Genomic DNA, 20007 nt, shown 5'->3' with positions numbered 1-20007 from the left:
CAAACGAACTCACACGCCAGTCATGTCCGAGCAGAAAAAGATGTCGAGAGCGTCCGAGCAAATGTTTTCAAGCCGAGCTTTATCGTTTCTCTCGCGCGCTCTCTTTTTACGGAGGCTATCCGAAACCGGCGAATATTGTTGTTAGAGGCGTTGAATGGAAACACGGCGCAAAAGCACTCGAACAAAGTTCCGGCTTTACCGTTTCTTTTTAAACCTGATTCCGCAGTATGCGACACGGCTGAAAATACGGCTCTCCTCGTAGGTCCGTTTGTTTGTTTGCGTTTGGAAAGAGCAGACAGAGTCAACGATTCGTTACGTTCGACAGCAAGCGAGTGTCAGTGCAGCTGCACAGCCGATAGATAAGGAGCGCAATCGACGCCGTCGAGGCAGGCGATACGCGCGGGGATGACGGATTCATTCGGGCGGAATGAAGCTTTATTGCAGCTATTAAAAGACGAGTCGATGTCTATGTAGTGCGCCGAAAGAGACAGACCTGGAGTCATGCCAATGCTGATATCTCAATTATACGCGTCCCGGCCTGATTACATTTGGCTAACGCGACAGATCGTTGTCGCAAAAGTGTCTAATTATGCCGACGGTTTATTAGCGCTACTCCTCTCGCTGGCCGCAACCAAGCGGCTGTTATTTACAACACTGCGTCGCTCGCATGAAAAATGCCAATAGCCGCTAGGGATACGGCGCCGCGACGGCGAAAATAATGAGCGCGGACGCGTTAAACGACGGATAACGAGGAGCACGCCCGCGCGCGGATTAGCATTATTCATCGGCATCCAGGCGCTCCAGTCGAGCGCGTTGCGTTGGGCCCGAAAAATAACACACGCGGAAAACGCCAAGCAAGTGTACGCCACCAACGGAGCGTAAATCCATTCAATTAGTTTTTCAATTTGGCTGAGCAGCGCGCAACGAAAAAAAAAATCACGAGCCTATTATTCTCGCACCACGGGATTTTGTTGATTGAGTTTTCCAAGGGATCGAACTTCTTTTTTTTTCTTTTGTAGATGTTTCGTTCTTTTTTTTTTATTTATTCATTTTTTTGCCTCGACGCTAGTTGCTTTTTCCGATGGCATTGCCGTCCGTATGGCAGCGATGTAAATGCGCTTCAGTCCTTTTCGGAGCGATGTTAAGCAATTAATTCTTTCGCGAGTATTCAATCGGCATTCATTGACAGTCGTAATCCTCGAGAAGAAGCGACGGGGGGAAAAAAAGTACCAAGCGAGGAGGTGAAAAATTCCAATTCAATGTTCATAAATTCAATTAAAGTTCTCGTCAATCAGCGAACATTTTGCCGGCTTAATCCAATTCAGCGAGCCATTTACATACCGAAGTTGCAGCCACTCTCGCTAACCGAATTTCCGACGCGACCGTCGAGGAGAGAAAGAGTCGAGAAAAAAGAAAAGCTACGACGGTGGCGGCGGCGACGTTCGATCCCTGAGAACGGCTCTCTCGCACGCAGGTGCGAGCCAACGAAAATGGGCGGGTGGCTTTCGGTGGCACAAAGATTAAAAGCAAACAGGAAACACAATGAGGCGAAGTGATAACACTCGGGGAAGAATGGCCCGCTAGAGTTCTCTCGCACAAAGGCCTCAGCCGCTGTAACTTGGCAATTTTCGCCGAGGGTGCACGTATATATACGTATGCGGGAGGGATCGAAAGTAAATCAAAGTTTGAAAGGCTGCCAAGGAAATTTATTGTCTTTGGTTCTCGGCAATTAAGATTCCTTGAAGCGTTCGCGCGCGCGCGCGCGTGTGTGTTTTCAGCGCGTTTGCTTAATACGAAGAACGGGCAGGTCGGCTTTATCGGATTTGAAAACGCAGCTGTAACGCAGATTTTACGGCGCGCCGTAAAGCACTTTACAACTTGTACAGCGCGTCTTCGCGGCGAGCTCTCGCGCGACAAAGAACTCGCTCTCCGACAAAGCACGCTTGCGGCTTTTTTTATCCCTTTGAGCCTCAATTGTGCAAAGGCATTTTTCGTCTCTCCCCCCCCCCCCCTTCCCCGCCCCTTTCTCTTCTCTCTTGTCGTCGCTCGGCGCAATTTCGCGGCCAATTATAAAAGACGCTCGCTCGGGCATGCATGCCCCTAATTGCCGCGCCCAGGCTACTTTTCTCTAATTACCAGAGACGCCTGCGTCGTGGTCGCGGTATTTACTCCTCCTCTTCCCCCTCCTTCGTCTTCTTCTTCTTCTTCGTCTGCCGCCGCGCTCGCGACATCTTGCTCGTTCTATTTACTTTAATGTTTCCGCGCGTTTTAATAACGTCCCCGCGCGCGCGCGCGCGCGCGAACGACCCGCCGCGGCTGCCTTTTCCTTTTCAGGGCCACGCGAGCCTTTCAACGCAAACCGAGCTTTCAATTTCTCGCGAGTGCACCGTTTACGCGATTATATCGCTTGGAGCGAGATTTAAAGCGGCAGCACCGGCACTGCCTGTTCCTTCCGACAATTCAATTATTAATCGAATTGCAACCGCGCGGATTGCCGCTTTTACAGGATTAGCGCCGAGATCATTGCTAGCGCATTTAATGTAACGCGTTTCGCTCCGCGAATTCAAAGGGAGCCGTGAGTATATTGGCGTTCGCGCGATGGTAACGCCAAGTCAACGTGAAAAGTCCCGGGTATTTAGCGAGCCGAAAGGTCTGAGCGCACGCTGACCACAATCACTGGGAAGATTGGGAGCGTCGCGCGCGACGAGGAAGAAACTCACGGGGGGCTCACGGGCATTACCTGCGACTCGAACCGAGCGTCCTCGCCAAGACGCCCCGCGGCTTACGTGCGCTCGCCGCTGCCAAGGCCCGCTTTTCCCGTAGCCACCTCGCGCAGCCCCGATAAGAACGATGATTCATCGCCGAGCCTTCGGCAATCTTACGTGATAGCCTGCAATCGCGCTGCCAACGGTTTTCACTGAAACTTTGCTTGGTCGGCGTGAGCAATCGGTCGAAATCGAAGGAAGCATTTTAAAAACGGACACGCCAGAAGTTCTGCCGAACGATACGCCGCGCGCATACCTCGTTCGCTCGCGAGGTAATGTCCCAGCGGTAATTTGACGGAAACGTTAGGCTTGCTAAGTTCCAATGCTCGTAACGTCGAGGTCAACTGTCGAGAAATACATTCGATATCGCTCTCTATTATGCCGGACTTGTTTGCACTTGGAGCTGAACGCCCGAATGAATTCAGCCAACGTTTATTGCCGACACTTGTCCGTCGATGCAAATTTGTCGGCCGCGAAAACGCGCGAGGCACCGAACCTCGCGAACAATCACATTAAGCTGCTGGACGGATCCGCTGGGCAAACATCCCGGGCAGGAAGCATCTTCGCGAAGGCAAACACTGGCTAACTTCGCAGATAGGAAGCTCGAATCCCTCGAGGCTGTGGACCGAGCCTCATCGACGCTCCTTGGCTCGCGATTTTATTGTGCTGCGCGCGTCGCTGGCTCGCCCCTTTCTCTTGCTCGTATACCTGCGCCCGATATCGGCCGGCCGTCGGTGCGCTGCGCTTTTTCTCTGCTCCAACCCTCGCCTCTTTCTATTAGCGTTATGCCGGGCTTATCGCTTTCGAGAGCGCGATTCGATAGAAATCTTTATGTCGTTTGTCGGCGATGCCGAGCGCGATACGATCAAAATCGAATCGCGTTCGCATGTTGCCGCCATCCCCGTCGCCGCTGCTCTCTGCTTGAGTCTTCCAATCCTATTTCTATTTCAGACTTGCTTTTTTCAATGCGCAAAGCGGCTTCTCTGTCCGGTTTTTACTCGCAGCCCAATCTATCACTTACGTAGCCCGGAGAACGAAGCTTTTCTTTCGCTTGGGCGCGCCACTGTTCGCCAGTTATTTCTGGATTTGACGCCTTACGAGCCGCGATCTTTCACCTGCAGTCTTATTTTTGAAAGGTCTGTTGTAACGACGCCTGCCGCAAACATTTACGGAGCTCGCGATTCCTATGGGGTTGGGTTTCGACGGCTCTGGAAAACAAATCGACAAGCGCAAATTCGAAAAGCTGTCGCTGTTCTTTCAACAAGTGGACTAGCGCCGCCAATCGAGTATTTTGATCGAGTTCGAATGTTTCGACGTCGTAAGTAACGAAGAAGCTCCAACAAGGGCACCGAGCGCTTGATACAATTTGAAAAGGAGATTGATGACTTATTCATAATGGTTTCATAGCCGGGGAAGCGTCAGGCTTATGCCGCATGTAATTCAAATGAGTGGGGAAAAGCGCGTCTAGGGCGGGGGATAACGCTGATCTCGACGCTCGCGGAAGGAGCTTTTAGCGAAAAGAACAGATGCCGAGGTTGAAGAGCGAGCGCTCTTTTTCCTCCGCAAGCCGCTCCGCGCCTGATACAGTCGTGGTATAGAGTGGCACTGGTAAAGAGGTCACGGGCAAGAAAACATGCTGTGAGTAAAGAAACGATTTGTCACGTAGCAAGGGCGGAAAGCTAGACGTTCTGATTTGACGGCTTGAAGCAATTAATCAGTCGGCAAAAAGTTCAACTCGCTAGCTGCTAGTCGCTTCGGTTAATGATCCGAGAGGAACGTCTGTACTGTATAAATGTTTGTCAACACCGCGGAAAAATAGCTACTGAATGGGAAGGAAGTACGTGTCAATCGGCGACGGCTCAACGAGTCCGCGGAAGCTCCGTGCGCGATCGCTTTATCACGAATTGACCACGACAGGCTCTCTCTGTCTCTCTCTCTCTCTCTCTCTCTCTCTCTCTCTCTCTCTCTCTTTCTTTCTCCTCCTGCACATCTCGATATTGCGAGTTCTAATGAAGATTAAACAAAAAGAAATGTTTGATTTCTTTGGGGCGATGACGAAGCAGATGAGAACGGAGATTGATGGTTAGCGTTGATAATTGAAACGTCTGCTGTTTTCGCCCTTCGGACTCGTCAGCACTTTCCTATACGTCGAGACGACAACAGCAAGGGGAATCGGAAGGATTCGATTTGTTACCATCCCAAATATTTGCGCACTCTTTAGGATTATCAATATCGCGGCATTTGGAAGCTGGCGATAGGCCGGATAGCCCCGGTAAAACAACAGCAGCGAAGAAAGAGAAGAAGAGGAGAGCTGTCTATGGCGCAAGGAAGGAGGAAAAGCGGAAAGCCAAACAAATAGCGCCGACCGGCAAAACAGCTCTAACGAGCGGCGTCTCAATTCCCGTGTGTTGGTTCTCACAAAGCATTTCGGCGAACAAAGAGCCCCGGCTAATTTTTAATTAGTGGCACGTACGCTTTTGAGAGAGCGGCGGAGCAGTTGGCAGGTTCTAGCTACGCGGGGGCCGAGAATAATTAACTCATCTAGCGCTGGGTCGCGCAAAGCCGTAGCCGAGAGACAAAAGGGTTTTGGCTTACCTTTGCCGAAGGGCGCCAGCAGCAAGTAATTCACCAGGGCGGCGCCCGTGTCGTGGCCGACTATGGTCACGCGAGTCGGGTCGCCGCCGAAGGCGCCGATGTTTTCCCGCAGCCAGCGCAGGCCCATCGCTATGTCGTACAGCGCCCAATTGCCGCTCGACGCCGAGTCTGGATGTTCCGTTATCGGCCTCGTCCTCAGGAAACCTGCCGTTCACACGGTTCGCCTCGTTTATTTCGCCTCGCAAAGCTGGTTACACTCGCGCCTCGTTTCGCACTCGAAAACTCGCGCTCGACGAATGACATCTGATCTCGGTCGATTCGCGCAGTTTGGATTTCGTTACGGCGCGATTAACGCGCGCTGGCTTAAGCGGACCTGCGCTTGCAGTGCAGGAATTCTTTAGGGCATTTGACGGAACAAAGTGAGGTTGCGTCGTGGCGGAACTGCATTTGCTTGAACGCCTGATTCAACGCTTAAACTTATAAAATGTTGGCGCGGCATCCGTCGAGTAAGCTGAAGCGAGTCGCTATTGAACAAGCGAGAAAAGAGAAGTAAGGGAGAATTGGAAAAAATTGGAAGATAAACTGGCGGAAATGACGAAAGTGCTTGGGCGGAACATTTAAAAGAGGCATTAAAAGGTGGGGCCATCGCTGGAGCAGAACGGAGCTGAGACGCATAAAAAGTTGGAAGTGCGAGCCGAGCCGAGCCGAGCCAAGCCGAGCTCGGTCGCGACCAATACTCGCGAAGAAACGATCGCGAGGAAAGGAGTTGCGGGCGAGTTGGCTTCCGCCCTCGTTCGCACTCCCATTCTCGCGCTCGCGGCCCAGTTGCGCGTGCGCAATTAGACGATCGTAAAGAGATGCGCGGTCGCGCATACGTACCGAGGATTCCAAGGCGATAGTTGAGGGTGGCGACGATGACGTGCCCGGCGCTGGCGAGTGCGGAGCCGTCGTAAACGGCACCGCTGCCCCACTCGAAGCTCTCACCGTGCACGTAGACCATCACGGCGTAGGGCGCCTCCAGTCCACGGGCACCTGCAACCAACACAACAGCTCTCGCTCGACTTGGGCCGCGCGCGCTCCTTCGGGAAATCGCGCTTGATATTCTTAGCCGGCCGGGAGCCCGGCTGCGGCTTAATATGCATGCGAGCCCGAAACTTGGAAAAACCTGCCGAGCCAGCGCGCAGCTCGTTAGTTATGCCCGGCCCGGCCCCGGCTGCCCTCTCAAATTAAACACCCCCCTCTCCCTTATTTCGCGCTCGGCAAAAAACCACTTTGCATTCGCAACGCAAGCTGGAATTTTAAGTGGCCGATTGGCCGGCACACGCGTAACGTAGTTGCCAGCTCGCGCGAAAGGCTTTTTCGTCCGGCGCTACTTGCTAAGCCGACCACCGGCACACGCGCACGAGCGCTATTGGCGGACCCGGGAGCAATTAGCGATTGTTGCTACTCGCCGCAAGCTTGCTGCGAGCAGCACTTTTCATGGCATTTATGGCATGGCCTCCCTCGTGCTCATTCTTGACTATCGTTGGGATCCAGTGAAAACGCGCCGAAAAACCACTCGGCAACTTTGAAAATCAATCGAGGCACAAGTTTCGATTCAGTCGCGACTTAACTGTCCTGTTTTCAACCGCGAGATTTCCTTTCGACTGCGTAAGAATCAACGCTGGTCTTAATCGCAAAGAATTACGGATGACGATTGCATCTCTATTTCGAGCGACTGATAAGTTTGATAAGGGAGTTGTCGAGCGTTATTTGATAAGCCTCACTCGAGAGCTATTAGAAGAACATCCAAATGGTCGAATGCGATGGCGAGCGAAGAAGCGGCTGGAAAAGAGCAAGAGAGAAGAAATCTGAATGATAGCAATTAGGGATAATTGCAGGAAAGCCGCAAGAGCGCCGAAAAGTTTCAATCGCAGAGCAAGCCAGGGAGAGTATTATTTCCAGCAAGAAAACGGAGAAAAGTCCGTTAACGGAGCCAAACAAAAGAAAGAAAAGAGGACCTGTTACTTTCTCTCTTTGCCTTAGTCATCCTTCCGGCGAATGCTCCTTTAATTACTACTTCATAAGCGATATCCTCCCAAAGTTTCGGGCTGAAAAACACCGAGGGGGGCTCTCTCTCTCTTTCTCTCCCTTTCGAATCAGCTGGGCCTTTTAATTAGCCCGAGGGAGAGCTGCTCCGCCGTAATTGCAAGCGATACGAGAATTCATTAAGGTGATAATTTACACGCGCGTGCGAAGCGCCGAGCCCTTAAGCGACTTCCTCGTTACGATACTCTCTCTCTGTCTCTCTGTCTCTCTCTCTCTCTCTCTCTCGCGCGCGATCGCTCGAATTTCGAGACCGAAGAAATATGGGTGCCGCTCGAACGAAAAGAGAGAAAAAAAGAAACGCAGTGCACGAGTGCGCGCCACTGGATTACCGCGCGCCGCCGAGTCGAACGCGCCGCTCACCGATGAGATTTTACGTTTCGCGGCAAACGGTATAGCTGCGCCCTTCTATTTTTCGCGTTAACGCCGGTGCTTAGCTCCAGGATTTTTCTTGCGCTCTTATTTCTCTTTTCCTCCACGCGGGGCTTTCACCAGCTGACGCTTGCTTTTTGCCCGATCGTCGTGGTGGTCGCCTTTTCCACGGCAGCTTTGATTCAATTAAACGCCAATGTGAAACGAAAGCGCGAGTTTATCTTGCTGCTGCTTGGAGAGCTCGAAGAAACGACGCTGCAGAGAAAAAAGAGCAATATATGTATGCATCGCTCGATTGCGCCTTTTCCTGTGTTCTTTTTTTATCGATAATTGGCTTTTTCTGCTAGATATTTGATACCCTGCGGAGTCGATCAAGAGACATAGCCTAGACTTCGCGGCAATCTCAATACTTTTTGGAATTCCAAACATTTGTTCATTATACAGCGCGGTCAGCAGATGCTGCGCGCACGCTGACAATAAGAGTGAACAGCGTGATATGGAAAAAAAAGCTTATAAATCAATTCGTCGTTCGACTTGATGGACACCGGTGGAAAATGTTAACATCGATTGCGGGAATGAAAGGCAGCGAAGTAATTTATAGACCTAATACCTTCCCATCCACTGTGTTGCCAAATAAATTGGAAGCTTGCTCTACGTTGTTTCTCGTTAGCGCGGCTGCGGAAAAAGGCGACTACTATAGCTACACCCAATTTCGGCAAAGTTTACGCGGACTTTTATTGAAAAGCCGTCATTGTTAATGGACGCAGATCACAAAGCCGTCACAGTGGCAACTCCGTGTGTAACGTGCAAAGCAAAACGAACGAAGAACGAGCTCGATGGAGAGAAATTCTTGTCGCGGGAAAGATAAAATTCACAAAGCTCGTAATTGACGTTTAACACTGTCGCTAGCTGCCAAATCTAATTAACGTTGACCCTTCATCTCGTCAAATATTCATCCAGTCGTTGAATGATTGGAATTTCGTTGCGCTGAAAGCATCGACCGATCGATTAATTTTTTATACGGACTGTTTTTACTTATTCGACTTTGGCTTATAAAGCATGGCTATCAATCGCAGATAATGAATTATTCTTCACGGTCATATGTTATTTAACGCGAACCATAAAATGTTGACCTTTTGGAGCCCGTGATGAAATTGTAGAAGATAATTGATCACGCTAAAAAAGTGGAGTTTCACATAGCCTTGTACGCCAACAAAAATTCGAGCTTGGACAGCGAGCAGCAATGGAATACGGCGGAATAAGTTTGGCTAAATGCTCGTGCAACGATAACGTATTTGAAAACAAAAAAATCGTTGAGCGCCGAATTTCACTCGTGGCAAACATTCAATCGCCGGGTAAAAGCGTAAATTCACGTAAAAAAGCGAAATCACTCGTTTAATCCTAGAGAGGCCGCGACAATTTTCGGGGAAAGAGAAAAAGCCCGGATGAATTTGCGAGTGCGCAAAGAGGCAGCGAATCACGCAGTAACTCGCGACGTCGCACTGCATGCGCAAACGCTTTAAGCTCTTTCGAGGAGGGAGCTATTAGCGCATCAGCTAGAGAGGGTTTTATTGGTCGCGGCCCGAATTCGATTCGCGTTCGCGCGGGTGTATCGCGCTGCACCGAGTCGCCTCCTCAATTTCGTTACTTTTTCCGAACGTGCATTGTAGACAGGCCGGTTATTCCAAATATGCGGCTGTCAGCCGAACGATTTCACGCGAGTGTTTTGAATCCTCAAAGTTCTTCGCGAAGCTATTAAACTCTCCGCTCGCTCTATATATGACACATGCAAATACGAAGTCTCTGTTTACTGTGAAAAAGCCTCGAACGACGGCGGTGAAAAGAAGGGAAAAAAGCCGCGCAATTAAAAGCCGCGATCGCGAGCATCGACAAAGTAGCCGTTATTAACTAATTGCCAAGCAAAACTCGACGCACATGGTCGCGCGCGGCGAAAATTGCGCAAAGGCCGGGTGGATCTTTTTTCAAAGCGAGAGCTGACCGCTCGGCTTAACGTGGTACAGCGCGGGGCGATGGCAGCAGTGGAACGAAGAGGTTCGCCGCGTGATATTCGATTGATATTGCGTCTCGAACAGCTGCGCGCACGCCCGCAGGACGATAGTTGTTGTAGAAACTCGTTAAGGCGCAAGCCGCTCGAGCATGTGATTTTGGATTTTATGAAGGCTGGTGGGCCGAGGCTGCCAACTTTGCACCCACGGCCTGGGTAAATATCAGCTTGAACGCTCGCAACGCTCGTCGCCCGTGCGCCTCGGCACAAAGTGAAAAAGCGCCTGCCTGCGCACACGGCTTTCTTCAATGATGCGCGAGCAAGCGTAATTCGAGGTGCTTTGAGGCGCGGCAAACGCAGCCGTTAGCTCGTCGCGGACGAAGTTACAGCGTATAATTATGAAAAGCTCCATTGAGGAGGCGACGGGGAGCGCGAAAAGAGAAGCGCAAACAGTCGGTTGTAAGGAGTACAACGAGGTCTGCGAGCGAAAGCGCGAAGGGGTCATTGTGGCGCGGCGGAGATGCAGAAAGGAGCCTTTGCGGATTCCAGGCACGTAAGCGAGTCGAGCCGGCGCTGGAGCCCGAGTATCGAGTCGAGCCGGCTCGGTCGAATCCGATCGGACTTTGAAGTAGCTGAAACATACCGCTGGCTGGAATGTAGAGGTTGAGGTAGAGGCAGTCCTCGCTCTGATGGCCGAGGAACTTGAAGAGCCTGCCGAGCTGGTTGTAGCGGCCGAGCGGCATGTCTTGCAGGGCGGCGCTCTCGTTGCGTATGTCCGGCAGCTTTTGCGGGCACGCCGGGCCGAAGCTGTCGGCGCGCTTCACGCCTTTCCACTCCGCGGGCTCCTGGGCCGGCCGGAAGCGCAGCTCGCCCACTGGGGCGGCCGCGTACGGGATCCCACGGAACACCTCCACCGGGTCCAACTGCTGGCTGTTCAGCTCCTGCAATCGTTCGGTAATCCAGAGCCCGCTGCTGGCTTCGCGTGCCGCTTCGAGCAATCCGCCGACGACGCCGCGCGAAACTCGCCTCTGGGGCGACTGTCTCGCCTACATTTCCGATTTTCTTCGCCGTAGCTACGTCGGTGTTCCGTTTTCGGCGACGTCGTCAAATTCGAGCGAAGCACTGGCACCGAGAGAGACATTTATTTGTTAGGAAAAGAAAGAAAAGTTGTCCAGAATCGGAGCGAACAAAACCTCGGGCACGAAGTTTGCATCGAGTGCTGTAACTTTTTCATGCGCCGCCAATTTACGTCATTGTAAATTCTTAACGATGCGCGCGTATATAATGCATCGAACAAAGAAAGCTTTTTCGAAAATTCATAGCCACGTTGAATGTGACTCTGAATGGAGGAAAAAGCCAGGATACATTTTTTACAGCGCGATCTTAAATATAACCATTCAGCGGCGAAGGCCGCAGAAAAAAGGAAAGTATTTGCAGCGCACGAAAGATCCGTTATGAAAAGACTAACTGCGAGAGCCCTCGTACATTTGGCTTTAATGCATATTTTTATACCGGCGGAATATAGCACGAGAGAGAACGCCGAAATATCGAGTTGCCGATGGAGGGCGAGGGATTGTCCGACCGCACGCCAACCTGGAATCCAGCTCTCGCTCGCGTTGTAAAAATATTCGGCCCGTCGAGTTTATACATAATGTAGAGCGGAGAGACAGCGCCCGGCTCTCAACGGAAAATCGAGGGAGAAAAAAGACCGAGCTCCCACGTAGATAATACGAGAAACTCGCAAAGCTAGCGCGCCGCGCGATTCTCCGTTTGCACAAATGCCGGCTGATTTGATTACCGCGCGAATGTGCGCGGATGTGCGCAGTGCAAGCTGGTAAATTATTCGCGAGAACGGGCCAAACGCGATTATATTTTGGCGAATCAAGTGGGCCTGGAGTGCGCGGGCGCGCGAGTTTGCCCGGCGCAAACTTTTGCCGCGGCGCCGGCTTGCCGACCGCACCGACTAGAGCTCGCCGATAAGAGCGCGAGCTCGGCCCTCGCTGGCGCAAACGGCTCTAGCCGCGGACCTGAGAAATCAAGCTCGGGCCGGACAATTCGGCGACTCGCCGAAATGCCGTCCGAGCCATCATTCACAGGCGCGGCCGCGATAGCGCGAGCATAAAGGACGCTCATCAGCATAAAACGCAGTACCGCGCGGCATAAATATCGGCGGACAAGGAGCGCAGCCAGGCTCCGAAATAAAATAATACGGCGCGCACAAACGTGCCGAGCATGCGCGACGAGTGGCGCGACGAGAGGCGCGGCGACGACGGCTGGGAGTTATTATAATTTCGCCCTGCGCGCTGCTGCGGCGTCTCTTTATGCGCCGACGATTTCATCCGGGGAATCAATCGAAGGGCCGCGCGTGACCGTAATCCCTTATCGCGAGCGACCCTTAGCGCCGCCGCCTCGTCCGTCGACCGTCGAGCGCAGTATTCCGAGAGCTTTAATAAACGCCAGCGCGCACCGCTGCGAATTAAAATTGACGACCAGTCTCGAGCGTTCGGCTGGCTTTGGCGATCCATCGATCGCGAGCGCGCATCGAGGGCATCGCCAAACCCCACAGAGCGAATTCTTACGGACAAATGGACGCCCGCTGCGGCCCGCTGCGGCCCGCTGCGTCCCTCTAAGCCCCCAATCAAAGCGCGCGCTCGCGTCCGCGGATAATAGTACATAATTAAGGGTATTACCGCCGTAGCAAACGTCAAAGGCTACCTGCTGGCTGTCTAATGGGCCAAGGCAGCGGCTTAATCAAGTATCGCGCTCGCCGAACGAATCAGTTCTCTGACCTGTGGTCGTTGTTCGCTTGCCTGTGATCGGTCATTTGAACCGGTGCCACGTTCGCGCTTTTGAAAAATCGAGCGAAATCTTCGGCGGGCATCAATGGACGCCGCGTACGCTTCCGCCGTTTGCTTACTTAATCAGTACTGCTACATCTATAAATTGGACGTGCGACCGGGCAAAGTTGGACATTGTTTGGCTAAAAGTTTACCGGAGCTGGGGACTCTGCGTCGACCGCTTTTATTCAGTTTGGAAACTCGCGCGGCGCGAGACAAACGTTTGTTCGGGGGCGAAACGCTTCGGCCAGCGCGCGCGAACGAACGTCACCGACAAACGCTTCGGACAGTGGCCAGCAGCGGCCACGCGAGCCCCTTGCTTACAGAGATTATCGTCGCTCGCTCTGTCTCCCTTCGCTGCTGTTTTCTGCCCGGATGGGCTTGCGATACCACCTTGGCGCTACTCCTGCCAATGCCTGCACTGACTTTTGCTCGACTGATTATTACCACGACAGTCGTCGGCCGTGCTTCTACTGGGAAGACCTTTCAAAAGTAATGCCGTGTCTTTAGAGGAGTTTGCCAAGGTAAAGCTTCGGCCTTAGCTTCGCAAATGACTTTAAATTTTTCATGACCTTTCTTTCAAACTTCAACGCGCGTTTAAAATTCAATCGGATGTGCAGGGGCTTGCCGAAGCATGCACTTCTTTAACTTGAGCAACAAATTTTATCATTTCCTCTAGAGCTCAAGTTTTCCAATTCTCATTTTCGAGCGTCCCTTCCTTATCCCGCGAGGTCTTCGAGAAGCCGAGTCGAGCTTTGAAAAATAATACCCGTCGGTTTCATTTCGGAAATATAATGTGCGACTGAAATCGAGTAAATATATATTCGTGGCCGGGCAAAAGTCGCCGCGGGGTTCGATCGGATGTGGGCCGAAGTACGTGCCCTTTCGAGAGCGAATCAAGCTCCGATGTGGCATTGGAAAAGTGAGCCAATAAAAAGCTCAATATCTGGTCAGCCATAAATTCGTCGCGGCGCGGATGACGGCGGCACGTAGCACTGCGCAAAGCCGGCGACGGCGGCCCCGCAAATAATGTATGGAATATTTAGCAGGCGACGTGGCCCATGTAATACGCACACGCACTTGGCACGAAACGTCAGCGAGGGAGGGCCACGAGAGCGGAAGCCATTTGGCCGACGGCTGACGGACGAGGCGGCCGAAACGTCAATGGGCCGCGCGGCCGCTCGCCGCGTGAATATCAATTAGGTGTAATTGATGTTCGGCGCGTCGGACGCGCGCGCGCGCGCGATTGATCGCAGTCACCGCCTCGGTCTTCTTATTATGCCGGCTGCGCGCGAAAAATTATACAGGCGACGCGGTTAATCATCGCTGGCCGACTGCCAAGATTATGCAACCGACACTCAACTTTTTCATCGTTAATCCAATATCCCTCTGTCCCCCTCCTTTCTGCCACCCCCTCAGTTCACAACCCTGCCTCCCGCGCATCGGATGTTATTAAGCGGATAGTATGCCGTTTTAATAATGTCCACGCTCTCTTATACTTTTCGCCCTTGTCCAGCCCCGGCGATGCTTTCGACCTTTCTCGAAACGGTTGTCGCGCCTTTCGCCTTCGTGTTGTGACTTACGAAATGGCCGTTCAATAACGAATCTTGCGCTTTGTTTTTTGGCTGTATCGCTCGAATAATACAAGCTGCACGTGTGGTAAGAAATAGCGTTCAATTGAGATGAGCATCACGTACAGAATGTAACAGTATGAATGAATGACCGAATCACTCGGTCGTACAATAACGCAAACATAGTGGATGTTCGAATGCATAACGAAAAACTTGTGTTGACTATAACAGCGAGGATTATTGTCAGCCGTTGGCGTATCATCGAACTTTACTCAACTGCGACGCGTGTCCCTTTGAATTAAAACTTTCGGTGACGGCGACGAAAGCAGTTCTTCAATAATTGCAAACTGTACTTCGCACTATTGCAGTACATCCAGGATTGGGTTACCCTAAAACTGTACTGTAGAACGACATTACTGTGATGAATATTTGAAGCCGAGGCAAAGGCGCGGCGGTGCAAGCGCGAGAAGCATTTGGGCGCGCGGGAACAGTTGAATTTAGCCTAATGCATGATTGATCGCCGGGGCGTGAATCACCTGATTTGTCTCGACGAGGAGGGCTGTTTATATCCGGCGCGCGCGCGCAAATCCATCTTTCGTAATTACCGGGCCGGCGGGGCGATAATTCCGCAGCGCGCGCGGCGTCAAAAGAGTGGCGGCATTTGGCCGCGCGTGCACGTACGCGCGCGCCAATCGATAGCGGATGTCGACGCATTAATCAAATTGCCCAGTCGTCGCTGTTTGTCAGCACTTGGAGAGAGAGAGAGATTATTCGGGCATTGTTGGCCGGTTAAAAATGTATCGTCAGAACGTGCATCAGTTCTGTCAGTGCGCGCGCCCGCACAATGGGCATTATCTGGAAATTATCGGGGCTCCAGCTGGAAAATGCCGACTAATGGCGCGGCCGCGCTCGTTTGGCAATTACGCGGCGAGTCTTCTTCAAACAGGCGCGTTCGTCGGCGAATCGCGGCGCGCTGTACACGTGTCGAGGCGCGCACGAATTGCCCTCGGAGAGGTCGCGCGCTCGTAACTATTGATCAGGCGGCCGAGGGGCTGATCGATACGCGCGCGCTCGCGGACAGAAGAAAGCCGGGCGAGCCAGCGAGCGACTCGTCACATCGCAATAACGCTGACAATTACGCGAACGGGAGAGCGGGCGCGCGAATGCCGGGGCTAACCAGGTGGTCCGCGCCAAGTCGGACTCCAATAGTCATCGTGGAATGGTCGAACGCGAGTGCGCCGCGAGCCTGTTGAGGGAGGAGGTGAGGGGAAGGAGGAAGGGGAAGGGGGGGATTAACGCGCTGCGCCCAGAAATATCAATCTATTTTACAATTGATCGGCGTTTGCGGGATTCCGGCCCACAGGCGCGCCCGCAGCCTGCAAACATCGTCCGGGCGCATCTCTGTGCAGCCCTTTTCATAAATACTCCTCGCCGCGCCGCACGTCTACCCGTAAACATTTATGCCGGCGCTCGACCTGGCGCGCGCTATCGATTCCTCGGGCGCAGTCAGCGGGCTGCATTATGCGCGCGATCATGCGATTTTCATTTTCGATTCGTTTGACACGCGATACGGCCGAGCTGCAGTCCGCTATTTTATACGCGGCCACGCTCGGCTTTTATGCATTCTCGCTCCGCGCCGTGCGCTGGTTACTACGATATTTCAAAAATACGCGCATCGAGTATACGAGTACACTCTTGGATTCCGTCGATTTTCAATAAGTTTAAAAGCGCATTCGTGGTCTGCCGAATGGCTAATGGAAATACAACAACACACAGAAGCGGCCCGCGGCCAAGCAATCGTTCGACGAGCTCGTATCCAACGGCGAGCAGAGCGCGCTAGCCGAAGCGCACGACGTGCCGAGAGCCCGGCGTGATCAAGAGAGATCGGGCCTACCGATGCCGATCGGCGCAGTTACCTGGAGGATGCCGCGAATCTGTCCTTGCTTGGTCTCGACGATCCTGGAGGCGTAGCGCGTGGCCGGCTGCTGCGCAGAGGGCGGCGGTGGCGGCGGCGGCGAGGCCGGCTGGGCGGCCCGCGCGCCGGCGGCGACGATCGACGAGAGCGCGAGCACGAGCAGTTGCGCCCAGGGCGGAGGCCGGCGGCATCGCAAGGGCATCACGGCATCCGCCGGTCAGCGACAACACCATATCGATCCAGCCCTCGGCCCTCACCTCGGCTGCATCACTCGCGCCCGCTCGCCTCTGCCTGGCTCGCCCCTTCCTTCTTTGCGCTGGCTGTCTCTTCCTCCGTGCCTTGATTGCCGCTGCGCTCGCCTCGCGGCCTTTTAATATCCGCGATGACGCTGGCGCTGATGACGCCGATACCTGCAATGCACAGACAAGCGCGTCACTGCTTTGTCGACGGAAAGCTGCTGCTGCTGCTGCTGCTGTTGCTGATGGACGTTGCATTTCCTTCGACACTTCGCGAGATTGCCGGCAGACGGGATTTGCGCTTAAAGTACTAGTCCCAAGCCCGCTAGTCCCAAGGAAGAAAGCTGCTTATATATCTTTCGCGAAGATCCTCGCGTCGCTCAAGTTGCTTAATCTCTTGGCAACTTTGTCAAACTACATTGTCAGCTAATTAGCTAGTCGGGATCATCGCATTAGCAGAGCTACTTACTCGTCGAGAGCCAGCTCGCGAGTTGCGCGAAGAATAATCAACGTACGCGTGTGTGGAGCATTCGAAGTGTGCGATATCGCGATCGAAGAGGTCGACTCTAATGCTGGAATCGAGTTGCCGAAGCGAGCTAATCATTTGGCAGCGCTAAACGCGCGCATTAATCATTCGCGATGTATATATATATATATGCATATGTATATCGCGGAGAGCCGGCGAATAAATCAGCAGCAACCAGCCAAGGGTCGCCGCTTTGCGAAAGCGAGTCGGACAGCTGCGCACAATAACGATAATAATAGGCGCGCCGACGGACGAAAAGGGCGTAACAAGCGCGAGTCTTTAATCAGTCGGTGCGAGAGCTAATTTAGCTCGGCTGCGGCGCGTATACTATAGCTACGTAGGGGCAAAAGTCGCAGCTAGTAAGTCTGCGCGCACGCTTTAATTCGAAGGCTGAAAAAGAGCTTTTCCAAGATGAAGTCGTTCGCGAGCGCGCCGTCGCCGCCGCCGCCGCCGCCGCCGGTCGTTTCTGAACGGGGCCGCCGCGCGCGACTGCTTTTCTCGCGAGAGCGCCCGGGTATATAAAACTTCGGCGCGCCAAAGGAGAAAGTTCGCCGTCGTCCCGTATAATCATAGAGGGGCCGCGAGCTCCTCTCGGCAAGCAAGTGCCAACAGTCATTCTCGCTCGATGCAAATCGAGAAAAACAGGAGTTTCTTCGCCTTTAGTGCCATTCTCGCCCTTCTCCGCACTACTGCTGCCTGCTATAACTGTCCTTTTTGTCATTCCACCTCGCTACTTTTCTCTCTCTCTCTCTACCTCTTTCGAGTAATTCCGATAGTACCCGGTGTTTCTTTCCTAATTCGTTACTTGTTTTTCCGGACCGTTCTCTCCGAGCCACGATTCAGTAGCACTGAGCTGATCAACTCTACGCAAGAAGTGCTTTCCGCGAGCTACGACGCGCGTCTTTGATCAGCCGCGGCGGCAGCTTGCGAAAAACATCGCGGCCGTCAGCGACGCGACAAACAAACAGCTGAATCCAGCTGTCAGGCGAAGCGCGCAAAGATTGCGAAGAGCTTGCCCCCGGTGAAATAGGACGAAGAAAATATTATCCAGTGGAGCGGCAGCTTTAATCCTCGGAGTCTCGGCTAACTTCTCTCGGATCCAGTTCCGCGATGGCTCGGAGAAGAAAGCTTCGCGTCGTCGACGACGCGGCAGCCGCCGCCGCGCAACTTGGCGAAAGTGAGTCAGAACTGTCGCGGCTGCTCGCGTATAAGTCGGTGTAAACTTAGTTCGCTCGCTCGCGCTTTGCCGCTCGTTCGCCGGGCCGCACCTGATGACAATTCCCGCAAACGTATACTTGGTGTATTATTATTACGATCCGAGCCTACGAGGAGAAAACGCGACTGCGGCGTCGAAGTGAAGGGGCAAAAAGGGTGTAAAAAGAAAATCGTAAAGGTCGCGGCGCCGCTAGAGCCCGTACAATTTGCTGGAGAGCGTTATTCGAGTAGATTCGAGTGATATCGAAGCGCGATCGCTGGCTGGATGGAAGCCGTCAGCAGCACGCGGATGAGATAGCTAGCAGCGGAGAGCAAGATGTCGGAATGATGACGCTGATAGATAGATAGAGCGAGAGAGAGAGAGAGAGAGAGAGCTCTTATAATAGTTTGAAATGGATATGTGGTTGCGGCAATATCGAGCGCGCTAATCTCCATTCACTTCACCCAGCTTGAGTCTGCACTGTTTTTCGACCGATTGCCTTACAGTTTCACACTGCACTTCTGATAATTACGCCACTGGCGGGCATTACGCTTGTTGCGTACATCTGCCGATTATTCCACCACCTCAATGAGTTCCCAGTGTGTTTATTTATATGCAATCGTGCAGATCAGATGGTGTCAATAATTCATCGAGATAAGCTTGCGGGATTGCTGTGAAATTAACTATATCTAACGCAACGTGCAAATCCGATCGATTTACCTCGAGCAAATTGCTGCAAATGAAGTTTGCTATAAAAATGACAAATTTTTTAAGTGGCATATGAGACTATATCGACCGCGTAGCCAACTCTCGTATTAATTTGAGTGACCTTTTTTAAACTTCCAAGGTAAGGAAAGCTTGTAATTAGTCGCTTCTTTGCGAGCGAAAAAAAACTCGTCAAAGCAGTTTTCCGTGGTGCAATTTGTAGTCACATCGACTCGAATGTTTTGAAAGTACAGCCGCATATCAGAGTGTAGTTTATTTGTAAAGCCTTGCAAAATGAATTTCAGTGATAAATTTACGTTTCGTTGAGTAGAAGTGCTCGCCAGTGCCGCGAAATTTTTAGAATATAAAGACACGACAAGTACGCTCGGCTTGGCAGTGCCATAATGTAATGATGTTTACATTCACTTGCGTAGCGTCGGAACAAACAGCCCCGTTCTCGTAATTATGACTAAAAGCTGTCGGCCAACGCGCAAGAAAAACTGAAGTGTAGCGATCTTTCACAGCCGAGTTAATTAGTGGCCTGTCGGCAAATAAATTTGCGCGCGTGGCACTTTCCCCGACTGTCGAAACTCGTGGAGACGTCGCTCGCTGATAATTGCCGCCCCTGTGCCAATGAAATTCTCCCTCGCCCTCGCAACCCCTCTCGTCGCGGACACGATAAGAGAGAGAAATAGAGAGAGAAAAAGGGAGAGGAGCGCGAGAGAAATGAGAGTGGATGAATATTTAAAAAACAGCGGTTCCTTTCGACGTCGGCAAGCCGACAAATGGATGCAGACAATTTAATAGTTGCCGGCTCAGAGAACTTGCATACTTGAGCGACTTTCTCCGAACCGCTCGCTTTTTCTCGCATGCGCTCGAGCAAAGTTGTTAGCTCTCCGAGCGAGTGTTGCTTCTCGCGATGTTAAACCGAATGAGACGGGATGACAGCCTTTCATATCAATTCCGTTACCCATCGTTAAATTTAACCGAGTAATAGTTTATTTTCTCTTTCGTCCTGGCACCCTCGCGCTCGATCTTATAAATAACGTAAAGCTCGGCAGTCTCATTATGAAATGAAAGCTCTACGCTCAACAATTAAACCGAACTTTATATCCTAAATTTAACCGTTATTTGTTCAACGGAGAGCAAATTAATAGCTGCTTCTTTTGTTTAGTCAATAATTGGTATGCACTTCGATAT

The 20007-nt window shown here is 52.3% G+C and overlaps 1 protein-coding gene across 1 annotated transcript in view; it reads right to left on the bottom strand.

The window, feature by feature from the left end:
* The window catches only part of LOC131670996 (neuroligin-4, X-linked-like), a 70627-nt gene that overhangs the window by 4867 nt on the left and 45753 nt on the right, over positions 1-20007 (bottom strand). The window contains exons 2-5 of the mRNA XM_058947087.1: positions 16147-16555; positions 10466-10763; positions 6240-6392; positions 5361-5564 (exon numbers count right to left, since the gene is read on the bottom strand). Coding sequence (XP_058803070.1) covers positions 5361-5564; positions 6240-6392; positions 10466-10763; positions 16147-16347 — 856 coding nt within the window. The 5' untranslated portion in view covers positions 16348-16555. The remainder of the gene's footprint in view (positions 1-5360; positions 5565-6239; positions 6393-10465; positions 10764-16146; positions 16556-20007) is intronic.

Source organism: Phymastichus coffea, unplaced genomic scaffold (genome assembly GCF_024137745.1).
Source record: "Phymastichus coffea isolate CEN01 unplaced genomic scaffold, Cenicafe_Pcof_1.1 PCOF00118, whole genome shotgun sequence".
Classification (NCBI taxonomy): domain Eukaryota; kingdom Metazoa; phylum Arthropoda; class Insecta; order Hymenoptera; family Eulophidae; genus Phymastichus; species Phymastichus coffea.
Note: the sequence above shows the minus strand (reverse complement) of the source record. Positions and strands in the feature narration are given on the sequence as shown.